The 26,927-nt window shown below is 34.4% G+C and overlaps 1 protein-coding gene across 1 annotated transcript in view; it reads right to left on the bottom strand.

Annotated features, from left to right (window-relative positions):
- The window catches only part of KIAA1109 (KIAA1109 ortholog), a 203,056-nt gene that overhangs the window by 67,115 nt on the left and 109,014 nt on the right, over window positions 1-26,927 (bottom strand). Inside the window, 13 exon segments of the mRNA XM_036852538.1 lie at window positions 1,260-1,466; window positions 5,372-5,422; window positions 7,397-7,490; window positions 7,988-8,233; window positions 8,662-9,368; window positions 14,635-14,810; window positions 17,523-17,698; window positions 19,276-19,434; window positions 19,890-20,109; window positions 22,963-23,105; window positions 24,207-24,447; window positions 26,081-26,233; window positions 26,401-26,551. Coding sequence (XP_036708433.1) covers window positions 1,260-1,466; window positions 5,372-5,422; window positions 7,397-7,490; window positions 7,988-8,233; window positions 8,662-9,368; window positions 14,635-14,810; window positions 17,523-17,698; window positions 19,276-19,434; window positions 19,890-20,109; window positions 22,963-23,105; window positions 24,207-24,447; window positions 26,081-26,233; window positions 26,401-26,551 — 2,724 coding nt within the window.

Genomic DNA, 26,927 nt, shown 5'->3' with positions numbered 1-26,927 from the left:
ATCTAGAAAAGTAAACAAGACAAAGTAATAACAATATAAACTGAATGTTACACTGCCAAGGCCAGTCACATCATTAATGTGAAACTGGAGGTTTGTCTGATTCCAAATTCCATGACTTAACCATTATGCACTCTACTGTTGATTGTTAATACTATTACTATTACTAGCACTATTAAAAATAATAACACCAACACCAACAACAGCAATAATTATTTTAGTGCTTACTATGTGCCAGGTACTATTCTTATTGCTTTGTATATTTTATATAATTTATTTATCTCACAAAACCCTTTGATTAGGTACTGTTATCTCCATTTTACAAATGAAGTATAGCGAGAAAGTGGTGAAATCAGTTTTGAACTCCGTCAATCTGAATCTAGAGTCTTTGTTTTTAACTACTCCACTCCACTGCCGATACATTCTAATAAGGAAAAATTCCTTAGGGTATTTTATAACTAAGGCTCATGTACACATTCTGGATTCCATATTCCACTGACAGGAGAAACATGTTTAAATTATTACTACTTAGTCAACCAGACATGAATTAATATTACATCAGAATTAAAGATCTAGATAGGACAACTGGAAAAATCACTGCTTTAAGACACTGTCAAAATACACACTAGTGTTTTTCTACCTTACAGGTTAGGAAAAAGGAAACATAACAAGACAATTTTTCACCTTTTACTTATATTTTTATTAGTTATTCATTAGCTATAACTTTGGAGACCAGGAAGAAAGCTTGGCAATGCAGACCCAGGGAATAAAGGTTACTGTGCAAAGGTCCCATTTACTGCCTTTTAAAATATTTAAATGGTATATTCAAATCCTGCCTTGAACCATGTACAATAATCTCACATAGAGGTCAGCACAAAACCACGCATGGGACATAAATGGCCACTGCAACTTTATAAATCTATGCACTCACAAATTTCAGTGAGTTCAAAGTAAAGAAATATTGCTACAATCCTAGAATTTGTCAGTTTGCCTTTTATTAGTATCACTTTATAATGTCCACTAATCTCTAGGATCTCTTAAGCTTTACTGATGCAATATGAAAGACTGACAATTGCATTTGTGACATAGTACTTTAATAATATCCAGAATATGATTCTCCCACAATCATGTTTAGCTACTTTCCACCCGCCCCACTATCCATAACAGTCACTACTTAGATGTAACCTTCATGTCTTCCTCCAAACTACTGTTAACACAGCAAAGAATGACATGAAATCACAGATCTTGAATAAATAACTTACACTGTAGAAGGTTGTCTGATGAGATCTGAGATCTGCTTAGATAGTTGGTGAGAACTTCGAACCATCATGCTGTGTAAGGTGGCAGGGTGCTGGGGAATGTTGATGCTGATAGCTCCTACTTTGAACACTGCGGCGTTGTTAGTCTTCAACCCCCTCTGGGCACTGTAGAGGGCTTGGGACTTGGCAATACTACATTTCACTACAGTTCTATTAAAAGAGAAGGAGGATCATTAAAATATGGCCAAGTAAAGAGAAATTTTGAAAAAGTATTTTGAGAGCAAGACAAATGTTTTTAAATCATTCAATGAAGTAAATTACAAGATTTTTCATGCATTTAAATCACACTAAAGAAATAATGTTTTCTAAAAATATGGACACACATTTTATACTGTTTGTACTGAATATTATTCTGTTTAATAAAGAGTTTACAGAAGAATGTATGTATGTGCTTACGTGAAAAGAGAATACACTGACATATTACACATACACAACACACAAAATCCCATTTTGATTTTTTTCCCCATTCAGAACTCCGTTTTTCTTCAACTTATTTTAGGCATCTGTACGACCACTAAGAAAATATACACAGTGAAAATTAAATGAAAAAAAAAAAACACTTCTTTTACTTCTTAAAATCTAATCAGCCAAAGAAATTAATCTAACAATCATCTAATATGTTAAAAGAAATTAATGAGAAGGAAGAAATTTAACTTGCATTTTCCATTTTTTATTTTCAGTGAGTAGCAAAGAAATGATAGAAGTCCAATTCATAATGAGTAACTACTACTTAATTAAAAATTGGTAAGCTTTGCTGGTACAGATATAAAATAGAAATACTGTCTTTCTTGATATCTTGTTCTTTCTTTCCAGTGCTAGAACAGTGCTTTGAACATGGTAGACACTCACTGAATTTTGTGAAATGAATGAGCAGAAAGAAGTACAGCAGAAGAATGACTCAACACAACTGTGGAATTCCACAGATATCATGTGATAAATCATGTATGTAAAAGCCGTGATGAAGCAGTCTTGACACACACAGTGGAAAGGTTCATGTCAATGAACTGCACCACTAAAGGCCCAGTAGTAAAAGGAAAGCTTTTAACATATATGTTATCTTTCAAATGAGCAAAGAATGCTTGACAACAGATTTAGCAAAACACACAAAATGCAAATTTCATATTAACTACATGTCAGTTCACACACATTTATCTCTACTTAGGCTACAGAGGATTCACCGAGAATTTATTTACAGTCTCAAGGACCTAAGGAATCATCCATTTATTACATTTAACTTCTATTAGAATAAACCTTGAGAAGCATAACAATGGTTCTATTAGAAGTTTTGATTATTTACAGATAGTGAAATCCAGGTATTATACAAAATTCAAAAATGATTACTAGAGAACTATATTTGCTTTCTTCTTCAAAGGAAACTATTTCTCAGAGACTATCACTGACTAGAAAAAGAAAAAAGTAATCTATGGAATTGTTCTAGCTAGCATGAGTATAGATTCTAGGATGCTGACTAGTTACTGAATTTTGAATCTTAACTATTTTAATAAATAAAGCTACTATTTATCATCAATGAGATTCCATTTTAAAGTCAATTTCAACATGAGCCAGAACACTCAGATGGTGCTAAAATGCAAAGGGCTTTCTAGTTGTGAACAGTATTCACCTACTGAATGAAACTAAGCATACATTTACAAAGAAGTCTTGTTATCATGACAGTCAAGAAGTTCTACACCTATCTTACTATTTTACCTTTATAATCTATAGAAGTCTGCTTAAATATTACTTGTGATTATATAAGCATATACACAACCCTTGATTTTCAATTATACACCAAATGTCAGAATAGAAAGCTATGGGGCTGACTGCTCTCCTACTGTAGATCCTACTGTGGTATTTCCGGTGGAAATTTTGATGTTAAGGACTTCAGGGGCTCTGTGTTGCCCAACTCCAGAGGGCACCATCACACTGTAGGCTATGTAAATGATGCCCATGACTACAGCGTGAGTAATGTTCCTTGGAGCTAGACAACAGGATAGTCCTACACTGATCAAACTGAGACAGACACTGTAGAGGATGTCTGATTAACTCTTGTCAAACTGTACATGTTACAGATGTGAGGAGACCCAGAATGAGGAATTAAACAATTTACAAGCTGCCAATATGAATTATCTATTCATAATTTATCTATTCATAAATTATCTATTCATAATTTCAGATTTATCTATTCATAATTATCTATTCATATATTATCTACTTTAGTTCTTAAAAGAGCTGTCACTTAATCTAGATCAAAAAACATGTAGTATACACAAGACTTTTACACAGGAAAGAAGTGGCCAAAGTCTTTTTAAAGAGAAGACTATAAAAACTTGTACCATGCCAGGCATGCCTCATATATGTAAAAAGTTCACGGCAAGCGACCAAGAAGCTTGGTTCAAGAATTCACTGGCAGTGGTGGTAGGGCAGATCCACTGTGAGCCTGTTATAACCACCACAGTGCCTAATCAGGCAAGGACTTTTCCGCATCTTCTTTTTCTTCCTGTGTCCAGGCCACAGGGCCTTTAAAGCAGGCCAGCCATCCTTGTAGTGCCGGTTGAGAGTTTGAGGATTTACTCGGGGGCCTCATTATCGCTACTCTATCTCCACCCCCACCCCACCTCCTTGATCTTGCAGGCCCAGACTTTAAAGGCAGGAAAAGGAGGTAAACTAATTTACGAACCCTGACCCATGCTGCCCGCCTCAGTTCAGTTTTGCCTGGAAATCTCTACAATGTGGACAGAGAGTGCTGGGATCACGTGTAATTCAGTTAACTATTAAAAGTCTTTGGAGCTTCCTTTCCCATTTGGCAATTGTACCTTACGTGTTAACTCTCTCAGCAGGAAGGCCTGAAAAAGGAGGGAGTGGGCCTATAAGTGATATTATGACAGGAACTACCTCTCACTTGCTTACTGTTCCATCTCTGAAACCTAACACAGTGTGCAGGCCATAATATGCAACCTAATAACCTAATTAGTTGAGTGGATAAAGATGTGATCTTCAGCCATTAAATAGCATCCTTTCTAAAATCATACAGTACTGATTTTTTTTTTATTATACATCCAGAGAACTCAGTGATAAAAAAGAGAGAAACAATAAATCTTCTCTAGCTACTGTAACTACTAAAGTGGAATTAGCTATTTTTTCTATACCTGTTATTATTTATGATGATATTAATATGGAAGAGTGGTTTCCAAAAACAATCAATTTTCTAATTTAATATTAGTGCATTTATTCTTTTTTAGTACTTCTAGTTGACTGATGAAGTGACATAGATCACAGATAATCCCAACAAAGGGATGCTGATTGATGATGTTTTGACTATGGCCTATTATCAATACACAATGAAACAAATCTCACCAGGTATTGATAATCTTACCAGCCTGGAACAAAATATGCAGATTCATCTATTTATTCAGCATACTGAAATTTTATAGAAAACGTTGAAAGAAAAAATCAGTCCTAAGTAACATACTAAATTGTCATGGTGGTAAGACTCATGTGACAAGTATTTAAATATATCACTACCACAAAATATCAGATATACACAGGCCAAATCAAGCTGGTCAAAATACAAAAGGATACACAGTAAAAGCCATACATAAAAGCTGACAACAGAGCAGTGAACTCTCTCCGTCTTAAAGACAGAATTATTATAAGGTTGAGCAATGTAGATATTTTCATATATTAGTGTTTTAATAATTAGTTTTGCAAATTTGTGAAAACTCATTTGCAAAGTTAAAAATTTTAGCTTCTATTATCACATCAAATGTTAACAAGGGTTTGTAACAGGTCTTCAAAAAGCACAAAGCAACACACAACTACAGTGTTACAATCTTTCAACAATAAAACAAGGTATGAATTACCAAAAAGGTAGTCCTTACCTGTGTATTTTCCTTGAAAATCAGTAAACTTTAATCTATAAAAGGATCTATATTAAAGCTACAAAATAATAACTACATACTTTTACAGCCATGCAGATAATCTAAATATTTTATCTTTAAAACTATTCAATACTATGTTAATCACAAAGTCCATGAAGAAGAATAATAATGACATACAGAAACTCTTGTTTGGCTGTGCTTGTAGGAGATGTAGGAAAATCCTCCAGTCTACAGATGAAGATTCAAGAGAAAGCAGGAAAACAAAAAGGAAGCAAATAAACATTCATGCGTAAATTAGTGACAATGTGAGCAATCATTTGGAAAGCTTTTATTTCCCATTTTTTAAATTTTCAAGAAACTTTTCAACTAATTTTTAAAAGTTCCATTTCCTTTTAATTGAAACTGGAAGTGAAAAGCCAAAGAATAAATCCAGAAAGTCTTAACACTACTAGAGTTTGGCAGTGAGTAATTAATAACTTATTTTTTTAATGAAAAAGTTAAGGGATCTTGGCTTGAGATTTTTTTAAAGGCAAGAATTATCAACTAATACTTTTTTTAAAAAATCAATTTTATAAATACGTTTTGCAAATTTAGAGACTATTTGAAGCCCTTCTCTTAAGAGATAATAGATAATGGAGATAAGAGGTTCAAGAGGATAGAGTAAATAAAACCCACGAGACATCTAAAGAAATTTGTTGTACTTCTGAATAGGTCAAAGTGACCATGATACTTTAAATTTAGACTCAACAAAGGAATCATGAAACCCAAGGTCTGTGGTGACTTCCTGCAGTAGCATCATAGTGAGGTAGAAGGTGCAGAGGTTCAGGCATCTCTTCTTACTGACTGTATGACTTTAAGCATTTTAGGAAAACACTTTGATATTTCTGAATCTCGATTTATTGTTCTGTAAAGTGGGGATAAAACATCCCAGTTAACAGGACTGTGGTGAGGACTAAATAAAATAATGTATAGGAGGCTCCTGGTCCATGATAGATAACTCCTTTAGATTGTAATTATTACATAATAATACCCTCCTCCCATACTGAATGATCAGAAAAGATCTTGTCTCACAACTACTGGAATTTCCTGGTCTTTAGAAAGACTGCTTAGGAAATGTGATCTGGACCATTTAGGCAGCTATAATGAAATATACTCTTTGGTTCTAGATATACAGGTCCAAACTGCCTCAGCAAGACTTAGACATCCATTTCATCCACCCATTTTATGTTTCCCAAGATAGTCATCACATTACCCATGTTTGAAATGTTATGAGTAGACCTGTAATGAGTCAAATTACAACTAATATTTAATATTTATAACATTGAACCAAATCCTCTATTTAGTCAGTATTTAGCATGATAGATGCTTTAAGGGACAACAGTAGGACATTAACTAGTTATAATATTAAGAATGAGCAAATCCTCAAAATCTGACCTAAATTATCAAAATACATTTTGTAGTTATAGCATAAAAGTGCTCCACTGAAAGGAAGTTAGGAATGAAGTGCTATACTCCCAAGTGTATGAGCAAAGTCAACGGTTAAATGTATTGACAACCAAATAGTGATCTAAATATCATGTATAAAGGTAATCATTACCAGAACAATTTTGGACAGATCCACAAATAGAACATATAAAGAAAAGGTGAGAGCAAAGAGTCAGAAGAAAAGCAATATGGAATGGTATACTCACTACAGAAAGCTTACCTATACTATTTGAAGGGTCTCATAGGCTTTATTGTTAAATTCTTTAAATGAAAAAATGGCAAGATAAAGTTTGGAAACCCAGCATGAATACGGGTAATGATTAGTTAGAATAAAATCAAGAGACAGTCTATATTCTCTGACTATAATTTTGTTTTAAATACTTAACTATTTGAATTACGTGAGCTTTTGCATCTCATATGTTTAACTGAAATTTGCACTGTAATCATTTTTCCTGTCACACAATCTTAAAATGTCCCGGGAGTCAGTTTTTTAGGGTGGAGGGGTGGCAGTAGTCCAATTTTAGAAAAGGAATAAATAAGTTTTCTGAGAACATTTCATTTGTGATGTTCTCAGTGACAGAATCACAGTGTCTGGCAACATTAAGTATATAAATCTCAAAATGCAGTAGGTACGGGATTCATCCAATGAATTTTAAGTTTCCCGTAAAACTATAACAAACAAGTTTAAGAGAATAGTAAAAAAAAAAACACACTTACTGTATATTTGGTGTAATCCCTTCAAGCAGCACAATATTGACCCCACCAATATGAGCCGTGGCACACGTCTCAGTCATCTTTTGATGTAAAACATCTTAAAATGGGAAAAAAAAAGTGTATGAATTCTGGAGAGTTGCACTTCATATTAAAATGTCATTTTATTCATAATACGTTCAATGACAAAAGATAACTTTAAAGGTACAATGAAATTTAAACTATTTCCAAACGACTTTTTAAAAAAATTTCCTTGAAGATTTTTATTTCTATGAATTCACATATACATATGTACTATACGTCAAAACTGGAGTGATGCTAAATATGTAGTTTAACATGCCATTCATGCACTAAAGAGCCTAATGACATTAAATAGCCTAAGGACATTTTAAATCTCAGAAGTAAAACTTGGCGCAGAATACTTACAAGATTTTTTAAAACGTTAAGAATAAGAAAAAGAAACTATACACGAGCACTCTTGATCCGTATAAACGGGAAGTTCCATTCTCTGAAGAAAAACTGCCAAGTAGGAATTTGTGAGACATGGCACTGGCTTTCTTCAGAAAAGAGGTGCCCCAGGGTTAGAATGTCACCTGCCTTTCATTTTTTCCTTCAGTGTGAAACTGCCGTGGATCCTCTTCAGCTCTGACTCCATGGTTAGCCCACCAATGTCCGCCTCCAGGTGCGTGCGGCTCACCATGCCAACCCCAAACACTATTAGAGTGACGTGCTGGGGCTCAGCAGCTGCCACGCTGCGCTTCCTCTGCGTCCTAGTCAAGCTGTTCCTGTCTTGTTCATTCTCAAACACAACTTTACACGTTGGCTCTGTAGGGCTCCGGACTCCTTTAAGTGAACAGAAATACGTAGGTTTAGACGTGAAAACTGCAAAATGGAAGGACATCAACTGACCTTTCTTTCCTGCACGTTCCAAACTGGCCCTCTTTGTCCTCTTCCCCACCAAAATGATTTCTTAAATTTTTCAACATTTTCCCATGGTCATATTTGAAAATAAATAGTACAGTCAGGTGTTTGAAAGCAGGTCTGTGTGAATTCTTTAGGAGCATACTGTGTAAGGGTTAGGAAGGATGGGAAAAAGGGGTAGCAGAATATCTGATCGCCATCACTATTTTCTCTCCTTGGGTGACTGCCAATTTCTTTGCATTTCAATTATCCAATTATAACATTAAGAAAACACGATGGATAAACTTGTCTTTTTTAGGATTATTGCTATTCTAAACAGAAAATTTTTTAAATATAAAAATATCCATTACCTGCTGGTCCAAACGTTTCTGAAGATTTTTCCAGTATTCCTGTTGGATCAGAGATAAGTGAATAGAAGTTAAGCAGTTTATACATATTCTGCCAGCACTCAGCTGAAGGCTCACTTTGTTCTGACACTGTAATCGAGTCAGAGTCATCCATATGGATAGTCATATGATCCACCACGTCTTTTGAACCTTTCCTAGACACCTTTGAAGTTCTTCTTTCAGATCTTCCTAATGAATTTTTGTTTCGAGACTCCTTTTTGTTGTTCTCGTTGTTGGTCCGTTTGTTCTTTGCATTATTTACTCTATTGCCACCATTAAGACTTCCTCTAGAACTGCGGCTAAAGTCAGATGAGCGAAAATCCCGATGTTTTCTGGTTTTGAAGGTAGGCGTTGGAGAAGCGGATCCAGCTGTATATCTGCTAAGTTTAATGTCAGTCTGAGTCGCTTTGATGTCATCTATCATCGTACTAAATTGATGAATAAGACGAACTAAAGCCATATCTACATGCTGGCTTATTGACTGACAGGAAATAGTAAAGTTGCAGTGAAAGGTATTGTAATAACGCTTGTTGAGATCATGAAAAGAAAGAGCACTGGCAGAGTTCTGAGGGGTGCACACAGACTTTTCCATTACAACAGCGCTGATGCTAAAGGTTTCCAACATCAATGCTGGTTTGAACTCAAGTGGAGGAAGATTCACATGGCCTTGCCTAAAAATGTGGAAAAAAATGAAAAAAGAAAATGACAAGGTTTTATTTCTTTTTTCCCAGAACCACACAATCTTTATTAACTTGTTAGCAAAATAATCTCCAAGGTGAAGAATAAGCCATTTAAATAATTTTAAGTAAGAGATCAAGTAGAATAAGTTTTTCCAACTTTTTCATAAGTTGGAAACTGGGCCTTAAGTCTTCCTTCTTGATCTTACTCTATGACTAGTCAAAATCAGACTTAATTAATGCTTTCAGTGAAATGATAAAATAATTTTTCTTGCCATCTGATGGCACACCCCAATGGAATTAGAATTTAAAGTCAATAGTAGGTCAACTAGAACACCTTCCTTAACCATCCTCTACTCTTCTGTTAAATATATGGTTTATATATTTAATTTCATCACATTTTATATATTTTGATTTGCTATTTGAAATGAAACCCTGCTGGCATATTTTGCCAAGTTGAAAGTGCTAAGAAAAGCAACTGAAACAAAAATGAGAAATGCACACAAAAGACTTAAAACCTCTATAAAAGTTATTTTGGCAAATCCCCTGCATATCTAAAAATTTTCAGGTAGAAATATTATAGACAATTTTAATATTAAAAAGTCAAAATATCTCAGATTTTCATAAATCAACTACTAATAACAATAAACCTCAAGCACCAAAATTTTAAAAAGATATTTTTCCCCTCTTCTTTCATGTAAAATATGAATGTGTAGTCATATAGGTTAAATTAAACATAGGTTTTTTTTCTATTGGGAAAAAAAACCCTCCAAGATTCTTTGATATTTTCAATTTGACTTAAAGAATTTATAATTAGAGACTAATAATTCCTTAATGAATACTAGTATTTCTTATTTAATAAGAAAAATTCCACTCTGTGGTATAATTCAAGAAAATGTACAAGCTTAGAGTAAGCCTATAATCGATGCTAAGTGTGCAATCAGAGAAGGAAAAATTAGATTGTGAGAATTAGAAGATATAGAAGAGAGACTCAAAAGAGATTAAAATAATCCACAACTGCAAAAACAAGAACTGAAAACATGTAAGCGAGGCAAAAACGTCTTAAAGAGAGGAGATTCAAGTAAAAGGGGGAAGAAATCTAGCTACATAATGAAGCAGTCATTTAAGGCAAAAGCAGCCACATGGGTAAAGTTAAAATTAAATATTTATTAAGCCCCTAACATGGTCAACTATCTTGATTGGAGACAGCAAAGATATAAGGAAACCAATATTTATGAGGACATACTACATGCCAGGACTTATGCTAAATGATTTAATAACTGTTCTGGCTTTATGGTCTAGGAGAGTTATACATGTTTATACAAGAAACTGTAACCCAATAGTAAGGTACAATAATTAGTAGAATGAACAATGTGCTACAAAAAAGCCCAGACAAGACTAAAATTAATGACCAGGAAAAGTGTACTGTGACAAAAGTTTCCTAATAAATAAGATCTAAGGTGGAGTTACAGGAGATCTGAGAAATAAAAGCTAACCATGGTATAGTAATAAGAATGTAGAGCACTCAGAGGTGGTGTGATAGTAGAAAAATTAAAAGGAATGTTAGGTTCGGCTAGACTAAAGACAGTAAGTTCAAAGTCACTCAAAGAATTTGTCTGGGAACATAAGAAGGGAAGTGTGGTCAGATGAAGGTCTGGTCTGTAGAAGTATTATATGGCATTTAGCAGGCCAATAAGTAGGCTGTAAATATAATCTAATATATATAATCATATTATATATAATATAATTATGCATAACCTAATTATATCAATGATGATACATATACTATATGTGTGTATACACATTTTTATATATACACATATTTTTACATATTAATATATACTTATATGTATGCATATATTTACATGAAAGTAGGCTACTGCAAATAGAAATACAAATTTAACTCAGGACTTTAAACTCTAGTCCAGGAATGTAAGCAGATACTAATGTTTTGGTGTCTGGATTTGATGATTCCAATGTGAATGGATGCAATTACCATGGTTTATAGTTAAATAACACCAGACCCCAACAACACAGTTCAAATTTTAACTAAAATTTACTGCATAAAGTATAAACTTGCTGCTAGCTCTTCAGTCCACAAATCACTACATAAATAATAGACGTACATCATGATCACTGACCAACCACATCACTCTGTCAAAGTCTGTCAGTGATTGGTCAGTGCACATTTGTTTTTCATTTCATGCACAGACAGTAAAGCATGTAGTTATATTGCCTCCTTGTGATAAATCCACATGACATTTTACAAATATGGTTAATTAAAAGGGAACTGGACAGCAAAGATGAAAATGAAGCAAAACAAGATTGTGGTGATGAAATTCAATAAAAAGTAAATGGAAAGTTGCAGGGTATAAAATCAACATACAAAAATCTGTTGTTTCTATATGCTTACAGTGAGCCAGCAGAAAGAGAAATTAAGAAAACAATCCCATTTACAATCGAAACAAAAATAATAAAATACCTAGGAATACATTTAACCAAGGAGGTAAAAGACCTGTATACCAAAAATCATAAGACATTGTTGAAAGAAACTGAAGACACAAATAAATAGCAAGATATTCTGTGATCATGGACTAGAAGAATTAACATTGTTAAAATGCCCATATCACCTAAAGCAATCTACAGATTCAACACAATCCTTATCAAAATCACAAGCACATTTTTCACAGAAAGAGAACAAAAAATGTATATGGAACCACAAAAGACCCTGAATAGCTAAAGCAATCCTGAGGAAAAAAAACAAAGCTGGAGGTATCATGCGCCCTGATTCTGAACTATATTACAAAGTTAAATTAATCAAAACAGCATGGTATTGGCAGAAAAACATACATAGATCAATGAAACAGAACTGAAAGCCCAGAAATAAATCCACACTGGGCAGTCACATGCAAAAAAAGAAAGAAACTAGACCACTGTCTCACACCATACACAAAAATCAACTCAAAATGGATTAAAGATTTGAATGTAAGACCTAAAATCAGAAAACTCCTGAAAGAAAACTTAAGCACTATGCTTTCTGATATTGGTCTTTGCAAGACTTTTCTGATATGCCTCCTCAGGCAAGGGAAACAAAAGTAAAAATAAACAAATGGAACTACATCTAAATGAAAAGCTTCAGCACAGGAAAGGAAGCCATCAACAAAAGGAAAAGACAACCTACTGAATGGGAGAAGATACTTGCAAATGATATATCTGATAAGGGGTTAATATCCAAAAAATACGTAAAGAGCTCATATAACTCAATAATTTAAAAAATGATTAAAAATGGGCAGAGTATCTAAATAGATATTTTTCCAGAGAAGACATATAGATGGCCAGCAGGCGTATGAAAAGATTTTCAACATCACTAATTATTAGAGAAATACAAATCAAAACCATGATGAGATATCACCTCATGTCTGTTAGAATAGCTATCATCAAAAAGTAAGAAATAACAAGTGTAGGCAAGGATGTGGAGAAAGGGAATCTTCATACACTGTTGGTGGGAATATAAACTGGTGTACCACTATTGAATACAGTATAGAAATTCCTCCAAAAATTAAGATTAGAACTACCTTATGATCCAGCTTTCCTACTTCTGGGTATTTATCCAAATAATACAAAAACACTAATTCTAAAAAATATATTCACCCCTATATTCATCATGGCATTATTTACAATAGCCAAGATATGAAAACAACCTAAGTGTCCATCAATGGATGAATGGATGAAGAAGATATGGTACACACACACACACACACACACCACACACACACACACACACACACACACAGAATACTACTCAGCATAAAAAAAGATGAAATCTTGCTGTCTGCAGCAACATGGATGGAACTTGAGAGCATTATGCTAAGTGAAATAAGTCAAACAGAAAGACATACTGTATGATTTCACTTACATGTGGAATACAAAAAACAAATAATAAAATAAATAAACCAAACCAAACAAAAACAAACACCCAGATACAGAGGACAGAGTAGTGGTTACCAGAGGGGAAGGGGCTCAGGTAAGGGAGGGGAGAGCAAAATGGGTAAAGGAGATCAAACGCATGGTAACAAAAGGAAAGTAAACGTTTGGCAGCGAGCATGCTGTAGTGCATAGAGAAGTAGAAATGTAATGTTGTACATGTGAACCTTATATAATGTTATAAACCACTGTTACCTCAATAAAAAATAGAGTTTAAAAAAGTAAATGGAGTTATAGAAGAAAACAACTGAGTATGAAAATATTGACACTTCCACTGTTCTAGAAACTCTAGATATGCAGCTAGAGGAACTCAGAGAAGGCAAACTTACTAGCATAAAGAGGAAGTGGTCATGGCAGAAAGGATGAAGGTATCCCAGAGAAAGGGATGTGGGCAAAAACCTTTCTAGTAAAAAGAACTAGTGAAGATACTTCATGACACTGAAAGTGCAAAGGTAAAATGTTGGAAACTGCTGAGAATGGCGTATGACATTTGCTAAGGCACAGAAAAGATGCTCATTCTGTGTCGTAAGTTACATGATGATAAGAAGGTAAGGACTATACAAACTACCCTTTGATGAGTTTTTAAGAAAGAAATAAAACACCTTAATTCTCAATGTTTCTAATGTTTTAAACTGTATGTACAAAATATTAGTTTTACTATATTTTTCATTTTCCTATACATTTATAATAAACAGTAAGAGACATTTTAATATTTTGACAAACATTTTTCCAGGTCACAAAACAAAGGTAATTTTCCCCATTAATCTTTATAATCATCAAGGTCACTTCTGCAGTGTTTCTGCTTGCATGGTCATTGTTAATGGTACCACACTATTGTGAAAAGCAAGTCCATACTCTCAGCATGACTTCTACTCTGTTCCTAACAGAAAATACTACCTGCTACAAGTCAACTCAGAAAGGAGGTTAGGAATAAGTTCTAAGAATAATATATAAAATTACAATCCATAAGATCATAAAAATTAAACTACTGCCACAGTAAACAAAGTGTATTTATCAACATAAGTGCTTTGGCTGACCCTCAGACATGTACTAACATCTTACAAAAATATGCCTAAAAATAGGCCTCATAACCTACTGATAAAATCAACAGGTTTTTAAGGAAATGTGGCTACTGTTTCTGTTAAATGGAAGTTATCTTCTCATTAGGCTATTAAAATTACTACTGCATCAGCACTGGAAAAAAGCAAAGTTAAAAAAACAGGTATTATAACTTTTGTACAAAATTTTACATAAAAACAATAATAATATAGGACACCTTCTTGCTCTTTTGCCTTTTCTCTCTTTGGCTGTGTCTGAATCCACGATATCTGCTCTAAGGCAGTCCAAAGTTCCTGAAAATGAGAGGTGTTCTCCGAAGTACATTCGGTAGCAGAGAGGCATTGCATCCTGTGACTGGATCCCTGTATGACTCAGAAGAGGTTTGAAAACAACCTAAAAGACATAACACATTTATATTACCTCAACTTAACAATTCATCATTTATTGCGGCTTTTTTCTTACACTCTATCTCAGTACATATTATTAACTGTAGTGTGAAGGGGAAAAAAAAGGCCCTGTATAATAAATATAGCTCTAATTTTACTTAAAACTTAACAGTATTTTTGAGCACCTACTATGTGCCACTCATCTTCAAATTAATCATAAGGACAAAGAATCCTTGATCCTACTTAAGTGAAAGTACAAGGTAAATAAAATTGTGAATTAGTTTAAATCATTCTACTTCTTGCTTTTAAAAAAGGCTTGAGTATCTACTGTGTTTCCATAACAATCTGCTATAAAAGGTTCACAAAAGAGTCTATCAATTTCCTGTGTTAATATAAAAACATTTCATATGTTATATTTTTAATATCTGGTCTATTTTTAAGTGGTATCACTTGGTTGCAAAATAACATTTTCTGACAAAGAACTTCCTTTACATTTTAAGTATCATATATGCTATGGAAATATTAATACACCACTCTGGTTAAATCTCTAGTTAACTGAATTTCATAGCTACTAAGAGGTAACCCAAATAGAAGCAACTATATGTGTGCAATAGTAGATCACTATAATCTTTCTGACTACTCCTTCTCTGCTGCACGGTTCCTTTTCCTCCTTCCACATCCTAAATATAGACGCTATCTATCCGGTGCTTTCCTTGACCCCCTTCTAACTCTTTCACCACACATTCTCACTGAGTGATCTTTTCCTGAAGCTTAAAAAATCTATCAAAATGGAGAAATGCCATTTATGCAATGAAACTCAAGTCTGCACTTTCACTTGTCTCTACATCATCTCATTTGTTTGTGCTTGGGAAAACAGGCTACCTTGTGAAGGCATGAAGGCCTAGAATGAGAGAATTCAAACAATTCACCCCTCACTGGAAACTTAGGGAGTATTTTTCTCTCCCTTGAATATTTGCTTGGCATACGCTTTCTTGGGTTTACTCTTTCTTAGATTTGCTCTTTCATCCTAATGGAAACACTCTTCCCTCTTTAAGGTTCAAACCATCCTCCACCTTTCCTAATCTTTGTTATCTACTTATGCCCCTTAGTTAATCCTGCAAACCCACCAGGTATTTTGGTTCTTTTCTTTTCCATCCCAGTTTATCATCCTGAATGGCTTCTTTGGCCATGCAGATAACTCAACCAATGCTTTAGTTCCAAAGTTATGTGACTTCCTTCCCCCCCCATAATCTTGTCTTAAACTCCTTTTCAGCAACTTCCAAGACTGTATATTACATTTCATCACCTCACTTTTCTTGCTACATCTGCTTTGGATCGATCCTCTTCTATTCCTATAGCTGAGCTACTAAGGACACAAGAGGTTCTAAATAACTAGACCCTCAGCACTATTTGGCAATCCTTCTGGGGGTCTGGTGAGCTCTCTTTCACATTCACTCCAACCTTTCCATATATCTAAATCACCTTACACAGTTTTTTATTGTATTACTTAATATTAATGTCTCTGGTAGATTTTAGAGTCTTATATGTAAAATAGTATAGTTGTCTCTAAAAATGTGTATTGGATGCTAATAAATACAATGAATGTATATACAGGCCAAAATAGACATAAAAAATATTTCTTTTCTCTCTTTTTAAAAAAAGTGAAAGAATCCCTAAAAACTACTCCAATGTATTAGAGAAGTAAATCTCAAGAAAGTTTAAAAGTGCTTGACACACTTCTTAACATAAATCACCTCCTATTGTGAGAGAAAGTTGAGGCTATCAATTTGCAAACTTACCTGTACAGTTATGAACTGTCCTTATTGCCTTCCCAAACATTCTCAGGGGAAAAAGTACTTTTTATGTCAAAAAGTATCTCTCTCTATAAATGACTTTAAATTCCAACACTTCTCATCCCTCCCTGAATCTTTCTCTATCAGTTTACCCTCCTTTCTTTTTTTTTTTTTTTTTTGGTCAGGACCTTCCTAATTCCTCCTAAGTAAAAAATATGCTCGAGTCTCTTTCATCCTGAAAAAATAACACCTCTTAATTAATATCCATATCCCACTCTCCCACCTGCCTTCTGGTCACTCAAACTAGAAAGTACATTTCAAAGGATTTTGTTCTCTACTCCCTACATTTAGTCAATTAAATAAGATCTCCACAATATTTCTCCTTTACCTATCAAAGCCATAACCATCTAAGCTAAGAGCTTCATTACCACTTGTGTGAACTATATTAACTCATCTTTTCACCTCTAGTTTCTGTACTTCAATCCATTTAACACATTGCTACTCATATAACATTTCCACATGTACAGTTCCAGGCACTTTACTCCTCCGCTCTAAAATCTTCAGTGCCTCCCCACTGCTCGCTCAAGTCTTCACATAGCACTAAAGACTATAGGAAATGATGAAATTTAACTTTCCAGTCATGTTATTTTGCCAATCTCTATCTCCAAATAACAAAAATGTTGCTATACGACAACTAACTATATGCCACTCTTCAGTTTAATGAGTATCTATAGATGCTTAATTTGTATTTATAATTAACCCATGTACTTTTTAAAGGTTCCTCCTTTTTTCATGAAGGCTTTAGGCAGACAGGCAAGGAAAAAGATTTTCACTAGAATTCCACGGTGCACATACTTGATGGTTCCAGCTGCTAAGTACTGCTCAATGCGAGGTCACTATAATTAGGGAAAAACAGACTGGCTCACCTGAGCATCAGCAAGCTGTACAGCAGGAAACCCTTGGTTGGCTTCTTCTACACCTACCACATCATCCTGACTAGTGCTATGCTGAGAATGTGTCCCATCCAAAGTATTCTGGTCACTAGACAAGACAGTGTTGAAATCTGAGGCTGAGGGTATTGTAGGAAGATTGGGTGCAACACCTAAAAGAGCAAGTGTTCAAAAATAAAATCTAAATTACTGGGAAATGAAAACAACATAAAGGGGCACAGCAAAGTAAACTTATGAAACTTGTATTATAATTGTATTATCAGACCATTTAAATTGAGAAGGGAAAAAATAGCACTTTCCGTTTATTTTACAGACATGATTTATTAATAAGAAATGAAATTAAACTTTATTTTCAGAAAATATCACTCATCCTCGTACACGAAGTATGTATTAGAGCCAGTCACTCCAAAATATAAAACTTTAGGGCTGGAAGACCTTTGAAAAAAGCATTTGATAGCCCATCAGCTTTGCACTGAGGAACAGAATTATAGACAGTAGCAGGGCTACAAAAAGCAGCTGCAGCAGGACAAAAGCCATAGGCATCACAGAATCCCACATATAAATTTCTTCCCCACTATGCTTTCCCAAGGTGGAACAAAAATGAAATGGCACTATTTCTTTCTTCTGTACTCCCTTTATCCTTTAACTCGCCAGGCAAAGGACCTGTGATAGAGAGGAAATGTTCCTTTCTGGTTCTTTTGAAATTTAAACTCTATGCAGTAGTGAGACTAGCGCCAGAAAAGTGCTGAGAGCTGGTAAAAGCACCATCCTTCTATCTTCTTCAACCAAGGGCCAATACTAAGAATTAGCACGTCTTAGCGCTCTTAAGAGTCAGAATTAGGATCAGTTCCAGATTCAAAAGTGGTCCATGCACTGGCAAAAAAAAAGGACTGAGTAAGTAGTCATATATCAACTACTTTTCATAATTTCATGTTTTTTGTCTGAAGAAAATTTACAAGTGATCCAATAGCTGTTACACAGATTAATTTCAGCTGCCCTCAGTAACTAGGTTCAAAGGCTACTTCACATATTCTTTTTAAAAATATATACACATTTTTACAATAAAATAATAAATGCATCTAGTGAATTTGGAAAAACAAAAAAATAGCAAAGGATAGGAAAGAAAGAGTGGCTCCATTTATGTTACTGGAAATAGCCACCAATATTTCTTTGTGAATTCTTTGCCTGTTTTCCTGCTACTTATAAATATTCCTTTAAAATTAATAAATTTTCCTCATTTGTTTCCCTCCTTGAGGGCAAGAATCTTACTTTATTCCTTTTAGTACTCCTTCCGATTTATTTAAATATTTAAGTAACTATAAAGAGTACATAGATGCTTGTCATTATTCCTCAGAGGACTCTGGATAAGCTGAGAGTATTTTCTATATTGTAGGTACATGATGCTGTAATTATACTTTGCATTTTTTCATTTACCTCCTCTTGGTGTTTTGAAAATTAAACCACACACATTAAATGGAAGTTTTAAACTCTTTAAATTATATATAATCTCGCATTTGACATATTTGCCTTTCCACAAGAACACTGAGCGACTGCTTACAACTCTCTCAATTGCAATATTAGCAAAGGCATTTCATAAATGAGCCAATTTCAACTAAACAGTACTTAAACGTTTGAGATTTTTTTAACCATCCTCTGAAAAACAGGATTTTAACATAACTTCACATGTACCCCTTAGATGGTTAAGTAAAATAATGTGATAGCTCAATACCTGTTGGGAGACTATTGTGTCCTGATTTTGTAACAGGAGATTCTTGCACCACACTTCCTCGATTACCCACAGCATTTGACATCCAATTATAGAAACTCACAGATGATGGCTCAGATAACAAAGGGTGTTCAGATAACATATCAGTGGCCATTGTGTTTCCTGAAAATAAAGTTTTACTGAGTATAGTATTACTTATGTACTAAGGAGCAGAAAATGTGATTTATTTTTTGAAAAGTCAGGTTAAATTATCTGCCTTTTGCATGTCTTTAAACTCACTGCACGATGTTGGTATTTGGATATTAAGGCATTAATAAATAATTTATTGCTATCATAATGGGAAAAAATTCACTGCTAGCTGGCCTAGACAGCATTCCACACCATGCCTAGGTTGATAGTAATGGCAAATGTTGCAATTTAAAAATGCAAACTAAGGGCACGAGACACTAACAAGTTATAAGCAGAACAGTTTCCCAAAATACTTTCTCAAAGATAAGGTGCAATACAAAAGACTAGGTATGCAACCAAAGTATATATCTAAATAAACGTAAGTCCTGTTTTTGTTTTCTTAATCTCCCACAGAAGTAAGCTTATAATTGTCAAAACTAAGGATATACCTGTTCTCGTTAGGGAGCTACTTTTCACCGCTGCATTACTTCTTTGAGGGGTCCCTTCCAGGAGGTTGTGCAAGCTTGGGAAGCTTCCAGTCAGGTAGCTGAGTAGGCTCTCCTTCCTTGGACTCTCCTTAACTGGCACGCCTGTACGTCCCACATGCACCGGAGAATCTGTGGCAGTGTCACCACTGGTATAGCTCAGAGAATGATACGGGTGAATGCCCTATAAAAGGAACAACATGGGGCTCTTTCTTATGCACATAAAAATGACTACTGATAACCACGACTACTCACTGTTTTTATTACTAGTTATTGTTTACATTAAAACAACTGTGTCTATCTAAACAGTTTGTGTCTATTAGAATTATGGTGAATCCCAAATGTATGTAATAATGTTTTATAACTCTACAGTACAATACAAAGGACAGCATTTATTATCATTCATTTAATTTTAACAATGATTAATGCCCTTTAAAATCTGAAGAGGGAGTCTGGTGGTAAGATGTCTATCCCAAAATTCTTCATACTATACTACTCTTCTTGGTACTCTGATAATAAATTTCTGTGTTAAGACCTGATTCTCTGTAAAGCTCTAATATACCAAAAAGAATTTCCAGCAATTCTCTGAAGAAAAAAAAAAAAAATCAAAAATTACACAATTGTCCAATCTCTATCTGTTCTGTCACATCTAAGACTGGAATTCCAGATCAGTTTAAAACAGTACAAAGAAAGACCATGCAGACAGAAAGATCCTGAAAAGCAGAGATCTGAAACAAAGCACTTTTAATTTCAATTCTTTGGACTTTTGTAATCCATAAACAAAGGAATGTTCAAAAACATTTCTGAGAGAGAACAGCATTATAGCAAACACCTAGGGACTTCCCTGGTGATGCAGTGGTTAAGAATCCGCCTGCCAATGCAAGGGACATGGGTCCAATCCCTGGTCTGGGAAGATCCTGCATGCCGCAGAGCAACTAAGCCCGTGCACTGCAACTACTGAACATGTACTCTAGAGCCCACGAGCCACAACTACTGAGCCCATGCGCCTAGAGCCCGAGCTCCATAACAAGACAAGCCACCGCAAATGAGAAGCCCACGCACTGCAACGAAGAGTAGCCCCCGCTCGCCACACTAGAGAAAGCCCGCACGCAACAATGAAGACCCAACGCAGCCAAATTAAATAAGTAAATAAATAAAAATTTTTAAAAATAGCGAACACCTAAATATGATCAGAGCATCTGGAAAAACTATAAACCAGGAAAAATTCTGAGACAGATTAAGGGGTGGAGAATTTAAAGTGTCCCAGCCTTGTAACTATACTGCAGAAATAGAATAAGCCTATAGCCCAAACTTTAAAAAATGTATATCAAATTAAATGTTTTAATTAAAAGAGCAATACTTACACAAAATGAAACTTTCAAAAGCACAAAAGACTAGTCAATAAAAAAGTATCTCCTGAGCTCCAGTCTACTAGATCCTTTCCCCGAGAAGTCCTCTTAACCATTTCTTATCTATCCTTATATAAATAATTTGACTATATAAACACATATACATATTTATCCTTTTTTAACACACAGATGCATATTGTCCTATACTTTATTTTTACTTGAACCAGTGCACTTTGGTGATCATCCCACATCCACTTAGAGATTCTACTTTATCTTTTTGAAGTCTTCATAGTAGGCATCCATATGAGGGTACACTAATTTATTAGTCCTCAAATAGTCATTTATGTTGTTTCCATTATACTCCTATTGTAAATGGTGCTGTAAAGAATGTTCTTGGACATGTGTCCTTGAGCATTTATGAGCATTCATTTCTTTAGAATCAGTTCCTGGACATGGACATACTGTTAAAAGGCATTACATTTAAAATTTTACATTTAAAAATTGACAAACTGTTCTTCAAAGAGATTATGCCAGTTTACACTCCCACCCAGTACCGTATGAAACTGTCTGTTTTCTTATATCTTCACCAACATATACTATTAAACTTTCAGATTTTTCAAACTGACAGGTGGACATGGAATCTCATTTTATTTTACATTTATAATTCTTTAATTATAAGAGAATACATTTTCATATTTGTATATAAATTTCTCTGTGAACTGCCTTTATTTTCTATTTGGTTGCGCCTTTTTAGTGATTAGGAAGAGATCTTTACACATTAGGAAATTAGCCCTTTGTCATATGTCTTTCCATTTTGTTTACAATACTTTTTTTTCTGTGCAGAAATGTTATATTTTAATATAGTGAAAAATACAATTTACCTAATGGATTCTTGGTATTAATTATTAATTTAAGATTATACCCAGACTGTCAAAGGAAGTTAAAATATTAACTATTTGCTGTTTTCAGTGCTCAGAAAAGGAAACTACCAAAAAATAAGTAACTCACAACAACAGCAAATAACTTACTAAGTGCTTACTATGAGCCAGGTATTGTTCTAAGCATTTTTCATGTATGAACTCAATTATTTCTTACAGCAACCTTCTGAAGGAGGTTACTATTATAATCTCCATTTTTAACATATGAGGAAACTGACACACAGTGCAGTTAAAAACTTAAGTCACAAAACAATTAAGTGGCAGGGGCAGGATTGAAACCAAGGCAGTCTGACTCCTGAGTGGCAGTCAACCACTCTGCTATCCGTATGTCTTATTTTATCAAGTACTGGTTAAATTTCTTAAAACAAAAAAAATGTAATTAAGGTCATAAACTAGCCTAACTCAAACTGTATTTTGATCATGTACCACCTATAAAACTTCTCATGAAAACTAATAACTGTAAGCTGATCAACATTTCAATATTGTTTTTTATTGAATACAATATTCAATAAATTGAAAAGAAAGCCCTAAGGCTTGGTAGTTAAAGTAGTCCTTGTTCAATATTAATTACTGACTGTTGATATAATTTTCAAAGAAATGTATAAACTAAAAGTTACTAATCATGTTAATTTCAACATAAAAACACTTGAATATTTAGGGCAAATACCTAATATTTACATTTGAGATAACAAAAGTTTAGGTCTTCTCTGTAAGTCTAAGTAACTCTAACCAAAGGCAGCAACGATGTACCTTTATTTTTAATGCAGAGTCACTATGGGTATGAGTCTTAGATAGTTTCCTCATTATCTCAGCTCCAGTTACAGGTCCAGAACTACCAGGTGGAGGCCGGTTGGCTGTTCCCTCCAGCAGCATTGTGTGTTCACTGACTGTGGCTGAAACAGTTCAAAACAATAAGTGGGCTATAGATTATCATATAATCTTGAAACAACAACTCCAATGTTCCTGGTTGTATAACTAAACTCAACTTTTCATATTTCTTGAAAAACTAATTGTGCACTCTGCTATAACATTCACTCTTCTGTCTTTTTATTCTTCAAACCCCAGTCTTCTAACTCAGTCTCAAGAAAGGAACAAACAGCTTCTACTCAGTCTTTCGCATGTCACCCAAATGGCACAGAAATCAAAAACTAATTCAACTATGCTGAAGAAAGTACAAAATGTTCACAGATTAACCTAGGCATTTGCAGATAATTAGAAGGGATGTTTACTGCACTATTCTTTCACTTTTGGGGTAGACTTGAAATTTTTTAAAATAATAAAATCCAGCCTATTACACATAACATATTTATTTGTTAAATACAAAGTTTTTCTAATTTATTTTTTAAAAGCTTGGTAAAGTATTATATGTAAATGTTCTGAAAGCTCTAATTTTAAGACTACTATCCTTTTCCATGGTACTTTTAATTTTTTTTCAAAATATCACAAGATAAATTTTCATTGAATACTATATATCATGATAATAATAATTATCCTTTGAAAAAGCATTTAAGTATGCATGTATATTTCTGTAATGCATTATCTACTGCCTATGTTCTGGCACAGTCATTATAATGACAGAATTGTGGGCTGAATGCATACCTCTAAACATTATACAAATTCAGAACCAAACAGGCACCAGGTAAAATTCAAATTTAAAAGACTGGTATAGGGAGCATGATAAATAGACAAATAAAAATATAAATTTCAAAAAGAAATTCATGTGTTTCACTCAAAACATTCTAGTTATACAAAGGTGTCTGTTAATTGTACTGGATAGATTAGGAGAAGAAATCTTCTGTATTTCACAAAATTAAACTTAGAAGTCAAGTCTGTATAAAGATTCCAACATTATTACCACTTACTTGGACTAATACAAATCATAGTTGTATAATTAAGCCATGACATTTTCAAATTTGGGACAAAAATTATTAAAATTATCACAAGTATTAGGTTACCAAGTACATAGTATCTAGCAAAAATATTTACAAAAGTACCTGCATCAAATTCAAATTCTGCTCCGTCAGCACTGGTGTCACTCTGAAGACCACCTCCGTTGTCCAGCCCAAGCCCATCTTCATGATCGTGGTCCACAGCTGACTGAGGTTTCAGGGGCTGAGCGGGTCGGTGTAAACTCACTCCTTTAAAGGCTGGTGTCACTACAATAAACTTCATCCACTGCCTTGCCAGTGCAACTAAACCTTTCTTTAAAGTTACCAAAGCAGGAAGGCCATCACTCTGTAACAACAATGACATGGTTAGGAGTAATCTTGCTGTAACAATAATAGTTACTATTTAAGTGTTCTGCATACATTTATTCATTTAAATCTCATAACTCCCATTTAGAGATGAGGAAACTGGAATTTATATGTTGAGTAATTTGTCCAAGTTTACACAGGAGAGTCACTATTTCAAGCTGATTATAGAACTCAATCTCTAAACACAATGTTGCATCTTTCTATCATAAACAACACAGCAGTACCAGGTAAATAAGAGACTAAACATGGGGTGTAAAGGTGGGATTTTCCTTAAGAAGCATTCAATGCACTTTACCTGCTTTGCTCAAATGAAGAATTAAATGTATTTTGTGCTACCTGGAATATTCATCAAGCAAAGAGGAAATTATTTCTTTCAAAGATTAGGTAACCACCCCTATTTTAACATTAAAAAATTAATAAATTACTATAGTTAAATGACAGACATAGAAAGATTTGTAACTGCTTTGAAACTTAAATATATGATCAGTAAGAATTACATAATTTAGAATATATTTTATTCCACATGGTGATGATTTTACGAAAGAAAATTTGCCTCTTGGAGCCTTAGCCTAAGGAGAAAATATGCAACTCCTCTCCCTCCCCTTTCCTACAATTCCTTGTATTAGGAATAATAGCTTTGACTGAAGAGAGCCATTTACTAGGTGGCAGGAATCACCTCATTTACTTTCTGAGGAACATCAGGTTCCTTAGCCTGTCCTTTCATTCCTAGACTCAAGTAAGGAGGGTCATCTTGTGTTTCTTCCTCTTACATGGAAACCATATCCCGGCAGAGCATCCATCCGTGAGAAATGCCTGCCTATGACTAGATGGGCAAGTTAACCTTGCACTGTGGATCTCCCAGTCTTCAATTCACAGGGTGGGAGTAGAAAGCACTGTATCAGCCTGAGGTCTAAGTACCTTCATGAAATCCATAATTTACTCCAGATTCTTTCATTAGAGGTTATCAGGAGCTTGACTGGCCATTAATAATACTGATACATTGATTACTAATTTGGCTAAAGATTCCTGTGTATTCTCTATTGACCAGAAACTTGGAGAGGAGAGGGAGATCCTCAAGCTCTAAGCCTCTAATCATGTGCTTCCATAGTGCTTTTCTAGTGCAGAGATATACTGTATTTATTCGTACAGTTACATATTCCCCCCTCAATCATTAATTAGTCCTTATTTTATTAAACATTTCTGTGAAATTTGACTCTAATGATTACTCTCTTGCTTGAAATTCTTTAGACCTTTGGTTTCTAAAACCTTCTTTCCCGGTCCTTCTACCTCTTCTTTTCCCTCCTCAGCACTCTGTGTACCTCTATGCGCCCTCTCCATGCTCCTTTAATTTTGGTATTTATCAGGGATCCATCCCTGACCAGTTTCTCACTCAACATATCATCCCTAGAAGGCTCATACATATCCGCAGCTTCTAACACTTTCATGCTGGCAACTCCCAAACCATTCATTTGAGCCCAATCTTGTCAATAGGCTGGATATCTAACCACGTTTCTCCTTTGGACTTCCCATACTCATCTCAAACCTTGTGGGTCAATGGCTACTCAACAGAATAGAGGCTTTTTTAAAGCTAACATATGATTCCGGTAACTCACCATTGTAGCGTCATCAATGATGGAGTAATTTGCCTGGTGCAGGTAGTGATGTAGTATATTACACAGTAAACATGAAGGATTTTCTTGGAGAAAGCGGGCAACTTTTGTAAGTCTGTTGTATTTACTTCTTAAGGGAAAATGTACACTTTTATTCTGTAAAAAGCAAAACAACAGATTCAGAATGACATAGCAAAGATACAACAAACAAAAGATATCTAGAAATTAAGAACTTGCAGGTCTGATGTTTTCCAACAATGATAATAAGGGATCATTTTCAATAATAAACTTTGTATGATACCTTGTATTGTTGAAAGACATACCTCTAATGCTTCTGTCATTATGCATCCCATAACAGCACAAATTCTCAAGGTTCCCTCAGTTTCTAATTTGTTTAAGGATGACTTGAGTTGATCAATGGGAACAAGCCATGCACCAACAGCTGGAGTTGCAGTGCTTAAAAGGTTTAGCTGCCTTTTAAAATGAAAAAAAAAAAAATTATAAAAACAAGTGTTAAGATTTGTATTTCAATCTCCCATACCTACTGTACTTAGTGGCTATTTTATTTAGGCAAAATTACCTTTCCTTTTGACCACTAGATAAATTCTGAACATATAAGTAGGAAATGCAAAGAATAGATAACAGAAAATAAAGAAAAATATAAAAGTCTGTTAGAGGTGAAAGGAGTATATAAAAAGCTTATGGCAGAGTGACATGTAAAAATAAAACTAAAACCCTAGGAAAGAAGAAGGGTCAAACAAATTGGGAATAATGTCTATAGAAAGTATGAAGTAGGAAAGATGGAAAAGAAACTGGCAACCCTAATACTAGATATATCAGAAAAACAATT

This window comes from Balaenoptera musculus, chromosome 5, assembly GCF_009873245.2.
Source record: "Balaenoptera musculus isolate JJ_BM4_2016_0621 chromosome 5, mBalMus1.pri.v3, whole genome shotgun sequence".
NCBI classification, from domain to species: Eukaryota; Metazoa; Chordata; class Mammalia; order Artiodactyla; family Balaenopteridae; genus Balaenoptera; species Balaenoptera musculus.
Note: the sequence above shows the minus strand (reverse complement) of the source record. Positions and strands in the feature narration are given on the sequence as shown.